The 7,500-nt window shown below is 41.9% G+C and overlaps 1 protein-coding gene across 2 annotated transcripts in view; it reads left to right on the forward strand.

Annotated features, from left to right (window-relative positions):
- LOC143297263 (shiftless antiviral inhibitor of ribosomal frameshifting protein homolog) overlaps positions 1-7,500 on the forward strand; it is a 41,357-nt gene that overhangs the window by 21,457 nt on the left and 12,400 nt on the right. For both annotated transcript variants that reach the window (XM_076609507.1, XM_076609508.1), the window contains exons 2-3: positions 1-70; positions 3,625-3,668. The exon at positions 1-70 is cut by the window's left edge and continues 39 nt beyond it. In XM_076609507.1, the coding sequence (XP_076465622.1) occupies positions 1-70; positions 3,625-3,668 (114 nt within the window). The remainder of the gene's footprint in view (positions 71-3,624; positions 3,669-7,500) is intronic.

Consider the following 7,500-nt stretch of genomic DNA (forward strand, 5'->3'; position numbering starts at 1 on the left):
GATGAGGAATCTCTGGAACTGCTGAAAGAACACGGCACTCTGAATGAGGCTGTGGACTTCGTCCTCAACGGTAAGTCAGCATGAGTTTATCTTCAACAGTAAACCAGCATGACGTTTGTCCTTAACAGTAAGTCAGCATGAGTTTATCTTCAACAGTAAACCAGCATGACGTTTGTCCTTAACGGTAAGTCAGCATGAGTTTTATCTTCAACAGTAAACCAGCATGACGTTTGTCCTTAACGGTAAGTCAGCATGAGTTTATCTTCAACAGTAAACCAGCATGACGTTTGTCCTTAATTAACGGTAAGTCAGCATGAGTTTATCTTCAACTCAGCATGACTTTATCTTCAACAGTAAACCAGCATGACCTTTTGTCCTTAACGGTAAGTCAGCATGAGTTTATCTTCAACAGTAAACCAGCATGACGTTTGTCCTTGACGGCAAGTCAGCATGAGTTTATCTTCAACTCAGCATGAGTTTATCTTCAACAGTAAACCAGCATGACGTTTGTCCTTAACGGTAAGTCAGCATGAGTTTATCTTCAACAGTAAACCAGCATGACGTTTGTCCTTAACGGTTAGTCAGCATGAGTTTATCTTCAACAGTAAACCAGCATGACGTTTGTCCTTAATTAACGGTAAGTCAGCATGAGTTTATCTTCAACTCAGCATGACTTTATCTTCAACAGTAAACCAGCATGACGTTTGTCCTTAACGGCAAGTCAGCATGAGTTTATCTTCAACTCAGCATGAGTTTATCTTCAACAGTAAACCAGCATGGTGTTTGTCCTTAACGGTAAATCAGTATGAGTTTATCTTCAACAGTAAACCAGCATGACCTTTTGTCCTTAACGGTAAGTCAGTATGCCTGGCATGAAGTGACATTTTGTATTTGTATTTTGTATTTCTTTTTATCACAACAGATTTCTCTGTGTGAAATTCGGGCTGCTCTCCCCAGGCAGAGCGCGTCGCTACACTACAGCGCCACCCATTTTTTTGTATTTTTTCTTGCGTGCAGTTTGATTTGGTTTTCCTATCGAAGTGGATTTTTTTTTTTACAGAATTTTGCCAGGAACAACTATTTTACGTGCGCTAAGTGCATGCTGCACACGGGACCTCGGTTTATCGTCTCATCCGAATGACTAGCGTCCAGACCACCACTCAAGGTCTAGTGGAGGGGGAGAAAGTATCGGCGGCTGAGCCGTGATTCGAACCAGCGCGCTCAGATTCTCTCGCTTCCTAGGAGGACGCGTTACCTCTAGGCCATCACTTCACATTAGATTTGCGAATGAAAATGAAAAAGAAAAAAAAATCCAGCGAAGTTGTTTTCACTCCACACACACACACACACACACACACAAAATCCTGGAATTTTCCCCTGCCCGGCCAGTGGAACGGAATGGATCAGAATGAAACAAAATAAAACAGAAATAAAATAATATAAAATAAAAACGAAATTAGAAATAAGATAAGAAGGCCAAGTTTCAGTTTCAGTTTGTAAAGAAGGCGTCACTGCGTTCGGACAAATCCATACACGCTACTGTGACACCATCTGCTAGGCAGATGCCTGACCGGCAGTGTAACTTAACCCGCTTTGAAAGACCTTGAGTGCATGCATATATATATATATATATGAGTGTGTGTGTGTGTGATAGTGAAAAAAAATCATGGCATAATGAATCACGTAAGAATATTGTAATTAATGAATATCATAGTGTATATATATTGAAGAATCAACAAATGAAACGATATCTATCTATCTGTGTGTGTGTGTGTGTGTGTGTGTGTGTGTGTGTGCTCCTATCAGAGTGGATTTTAACAAATAATGAGGCAAGAAGATGAAATGATTGAAATGATTAACAAATAGTAAAGAGTGGTAACTCTCTCCATTACACAAGGTACACAACTTCAAGTCAGTGATGCTTACGCTACCGATTCAGCTAGCACACAGGTAAATAAAAGGTACATTGGAACAAACCCAGACACTTCCTCTAAAAAAAAGGAAGCGCCGGGCCTGTCCTTATACCAATCATTTGACATGTGCACACAGCAGCAAAGACAGAAGAAATGTGCAAACACAAATTAGCTTTTATTCAAGACTGGCATTGCCTCTTTTATCCTGAACAAGCCACACAGAACACATGGACAATACAGAACAAACAGATGTTTGCCTCGGTGGTTTTTTGAGGAAGTGTCTGCGTTTGTTCCAATGTACCTTTTATTTACCTGAATCGGTGGCGTAAGCATCACTGACTTGAAGTTGCGTACCTTGTGTAATGGAGAGAGTTACCACTCTTTACTATTTGTTAATCAGAGTGGCTTCCTTCTACAGAATTTTGCCAAACACTGTCGTTGTCACGGGTTCTTTTTCAGTGCGCCAAGTGCGTGCTGCACACAGAACTTCGATGTATCATCTCATCCGAACGACTGAACGCTCAGTTTGATTTGACCGGTCAAACTTAGGAGAAAGGGCGAGAGCGAGAGAGAGAGAGTGAGAGAGAGAGAGAGAGAGAGAGAGTGGGATTCGAACTCAGACCCTCACAGACGCTGTATTGGTAGATGAGCGTCCTAACCATTCTGCCACCTGAAGGGAAAACGAAGAGGAGGTGACAGTCACGGTCCGCTCGGATCAAGTTAGAAAGTGTTTTGAAGACCCCAGTTTTGTTTCTTTGTTTTAGTCACTGATTCCTACAATTATCGAAATCAGTGGATTGTCGACAGGATATTGAAGTCATTCGGATGAGACGACAAACCGAGGTCTCCGTGTGCAGCATGCACTTAGCGCACGTAAAAGAACCCACGGCAACAAAAGGGTTGTCCCTGGCAAAATTCTGTAGAGAAATCCACTTCGATAGGAAAACAAGTAAAACTGCACGCAGGAAAAAATACAAACAAAAAACAAAAACAAAAACAAAAAATGGGTGGCGTTCTCAGTGAAACGACACGCAGCCCGAATTTCACAGAGAAATCTGTTGTTGTGACAAAAAAAGAGAAATACAAATACTGTACTTAAAGACTTAACAGACCATATTCTAATGATAACAATGAATTAGCTGGACTGAGAGAGGGACAGAAGGACTATGCGGTGGAGAGGGATTCATAAATTATTAATCAATCGATTGTTGAATAATGGCAAAAAGAGTGGTGTACCTGGATCTTGCTTCTGATAAACAAAGGCCAGTTGTGACAGTGATAGTGAAAAAAAAGGGTAATCATGGCACACTGAATCACGTAAGTATATTGTAATTAATGAGTATCATACTGTATATATATTGAAGAATCGACAAATGAAAGGAAATGAAATGAGTGTGTGTGTGTGTGTGTGTGTGTGTGTGTGTGTGTGTGTGTGCGTGCGTAACATGCGTGCATATGTGTGTGTGCGTGCGTGCGCGCGTGCATATATATATATATATATATATATATATGTGTGTGTGTGTGTGTGTGTGTGTGTGTGTGTGTGTGTGTGTGAAATGAAAACAAGTGAGACGAAATAAATGAAGGAAGAAGAAGAAGAAGAAGAAGAAGAAGAAGATGATGATGATGATGATGATGATGATGATGATGATGATGATGAAGAAGAAACACACAGTGACTTTCCGCTCCGGTGTTTTCCCATTGCTTTCAGGGGAACCTGCCGATGTCCGGAAATTTATCAACGACCGGAATGAGGTACCTGTCTGTCTGTCCGTCCGTCTGTCTGTCTGTCCGTCTGTCTGTCTGTCTGTCTGTACGTCCGACTGTCTGTCTGTCTGTCTGTCTGTGTGTCTCTGTCCCTCTTCTGATAAATTATACGTCTCTACCTGTCTCTTTCCCTCTCTCTCTTCTCCCTATGTGTGCTGTTGTAACTGATGTAGATAGCAAGGACAGGTTGGAAGAATGGGCCATACCCAGAATCTTAATCCTTGAATAAGAAAAGTTCTGAGCTCTCTCTCTCTCTCTCTCTCTCTCTCTCTCTCTCTCTCTCTCTCTCTCATCTATTGTATTTTAAAGGTATTCACGATCAAATTTCTTTGGAGGTATTCACTATCCTTCTTTCATGTAAAAGATGATCACTATATTAAGAACACACAATGGCACAAAAACGCCCGAACTTTCAAAATGAAGCACAAAAAGGGCAGAAAGGATTACAAGTGAAACAAAATTAAGAAGTCAATGAATAAAACATTAAACATGTACAAACAGAAGAAAACAAAAACAAAAACAACAACAACAACAACAACAACAACACAACATTGTACGACCTTGCAAATCACATCTTGACAGCCTTGTATATTCTTCTACTTATGCCCCCCACCCACACCTACATTTCGTCCCCACCTCAACCCCCCTCCCCCCCCCCCCCATCCCCTCCCAACCCCTCTTGTCAAAGGACTGTTAATTACTGGTAGGCCCCCATGGTAGAATCGGTTTTAGGCGTTGAACTTCTGATCGACTTGGTCACTAGTGGTCAGAATTCGAGGGATGGCTCGTTTCGACATGCTGTTGTGTCCTTTGATAAGGCGTTGGTTTTTCTTTTTCTTTTTCTTTTTTTTTTTCTTTCTTTTTTTCTTTTTCTTTTTTTTCATACTTCCATTTTCCTCACGGCACCCAGGTGTAAATGTATTTGCATTTGTATTTCTTTTTTTTTTTTTTTTAATCACAACAGATTTCTCTGTGTGAAATTCGGGCTGCTCTTCCCAGGGAGAGCGCGTCGCTATACAGAGAGCGCCACCTTTTTTGGGGGGGAAGCGAGGGGGGCGGGGGGGGGGGGTATTTTTTTTTTTCCTGCATGCAGTTTTACTTGTTTTTCCTATCCAAGTGGATTTTTCTACAGAATTTTGCCAGGGACAACCCTCTTGTTGCCGTGGGTTCTTTTACGGGCGCTAAGTGCATGCTGCACACGGGAAACCTCGGTTTATCGTCTCATCCGAATGACTAGCGTCCAGACCACCACTTAAGGTCTAGTGGAGGGGGAGAAAGTATCGGCGACCAAGCCGTGATTCGAACCAGCGCGCTCAGATTCTCTCGCTTCCTAAGCGGACGCGTTACCTCTAGGCCATCATTCCACGTGGGAAACCAGGAGCCAGTTGCATTGCTCGGACGGAAGAGCCTAGTATGGTCGTAACCCGCTACTAACTGTGTGTAGTATGGAACTGATCAATGGCGTAGTTCGGTCAACGTAGGCATTTAATATCAGTAGCTTAAGGAGGCATCACTGCGTTTGGTCAAATCCATATACGCTACACCACATCTGCCAAGCAGATGCTTGACCAGCAGCGTAACCAAACGCGCTTAGTCAGGCCTTGAGAAAATAAATAAATGAATAAATAAAATAACCAAAAAAAAAAAAAAATAAATAAAAGATAAATACATAAAAATACTACTATTAATAATAATAATATTTATAAGGCGCAAAATCTTGATGAAGTCAACTCTAAGCGCGCGCGCACACACACACACACACACAAACACACAACACACACACACACACAAACACACACACACACACACACACACACACACACACACACACACACACACACACAAACACACACACACACACACACACACACACACACAAACACACACACACACACACACACACACACACAAACACACACACACACACACACACACACACACACACACACACACACACACACACACACACACACACACACACACACACACACACACACACACACACACACACACACACACAAAGAGAGACAACAATGATGATAAGAAGACATTTAGTCACGTGTAACTGTCAAAACGTTAGAACCAAGCAATGCAACTGGCTCCTGAATTGGGTTGGGGAAGGTAGGCTGAAGAGGAGGAGGAGAAGACTTGGCCCTTTCTTCTTCCAAAGCTGCAGAGCCCTAGGAGACACAGTGGGTGTGGGGTGAAGACACCGCCAAGATGGCCGTGAAGGGCTATGATATTGGAACCGTTAGTCTTTTCACTTTATATCTACTGACAATTAAAAGACAACAACAACAAATAAAAAAAACAACAAACAAAAACCACACACACACACACGTCAGTGTCAGTGCCCCTTCTCTCTCTTTAGTATTCCCTGCTCCATAACTATGTTAACTCTCTCCATACGAACGGCGAAAGAGACGACGTTAACAGTGTTTCACCCCAATTACCATCATCAAAATACTGCAAGAGGAAGGCTCTTATACTGAAGAGGTGAATGTTGACAAAGAATACCACAATTCTAACGACGGAAGCTAAAGGTTGGGTCATTCAGACACCCACTGGACATCCGAGGGGTCTGTGTAGAGGAGAAGAGAGGACTGGCCGTACGGAGTGAGTTAACCCATTCAGCCCCGCAAGGAGTTTACTGCCTCGGCAGGTGCCCCTGCATTACTGATGCGGAAAAACGAGGAACATAAATCGTTCTGAAATCGTCCGGTTTTCTTGTCCAAAATTGACACGTGTGGACACAACATGACAGGAAATACTGTAGAAGTTAGTTCCCTTTGTTTGCGGTGTCAGACCCGTACACCATTTTAATGAAACAAAATTTCGACGCCAGGACATTGCTCAGTCTTCGGGGTGAATGAATTGATTAATTTTTTTTTATCTCCATATACAAAAATAGAATATAATGCAATAGTCGAATGTGAAACGTATACCTTCAGGAACAGAAAAAAATAAAAGAAAATGAAATTATACTAATACTAATAATGATAATGATTTTTTTTAAAAATCCCCTGTCCCAGTCACTTGTAGACTAATAATATAGTAATCATGATAATAATATTTTTTTAAACAATAACAATAATGATATGAAGAAGACGAATGCAAAAAAAAAAAAACAACAAACAAACAAAAAAACAGAAAAAACATTCCCTATACCAGGCGCTGGAAGACTACTACTACTAGTAATGATAATAATAATAAAAAGAAGAAGAAGAAGAAGAATGATAATACTAATAAACATAAAGACATTTCTTCCCTGTCCCAGGCGCTGGTAGACTAATCCTCCTCCTCCTCCTCTTTCTCATCATCATCATCATCATCATTATCTTTCTCCTCCTCCTCCTCTTTCTCATCATCACCATCATTATCCTCTCTCTCTCTCCTCCTCCTCCTCCTCCTCCTCATCATCATCATCATCCTCTTTTTCATCATCATCATCATCATCATCACCATCCTCTCTCTCTCTCTCTCCTCCTCTCTTTCTCATCCTCCTCCTCCTCTTTTCATCATCATCAATCATCATCACTATCCTCTCTCTCTCTCTCTCCTCTCTCTCTCTCTCTCTCTCTCTCCTCCTCCTCCTCCTCCTCTTTTTCATCATCATCATCATCCCCTCTCTCTCTCTCCTCCTCCTCCTCACCATCCTCCTCCTCCTCCTCTTTCTCCTCCTGCTCCTCATCATCATCTTCCTCTTTCTCATCATCATAATCATCATCTTCCTCTCTCCTCTTCCTCCTCCTCCTCCTCATCATTATCCTCTTTCTCCTCCTCCTCTTCCTCCTCCTCCTCCTCATCATCATCTTCCTCT

This window comes from Babylonia areolata, chromosome 22, assembly GCF_041734735.1.
Source record: "Babylonia areolata isolate BAREFJ2019XMU chromosome 22, ASM4173473v1, whole genome shotgun sequence".
Taxonomy (NCBI): Eukaryota; Metazoa; Mollusca; class Gastropoda; order Neogastropoda; family Buccinidae; genus Babylonia; species Babylonia areolata.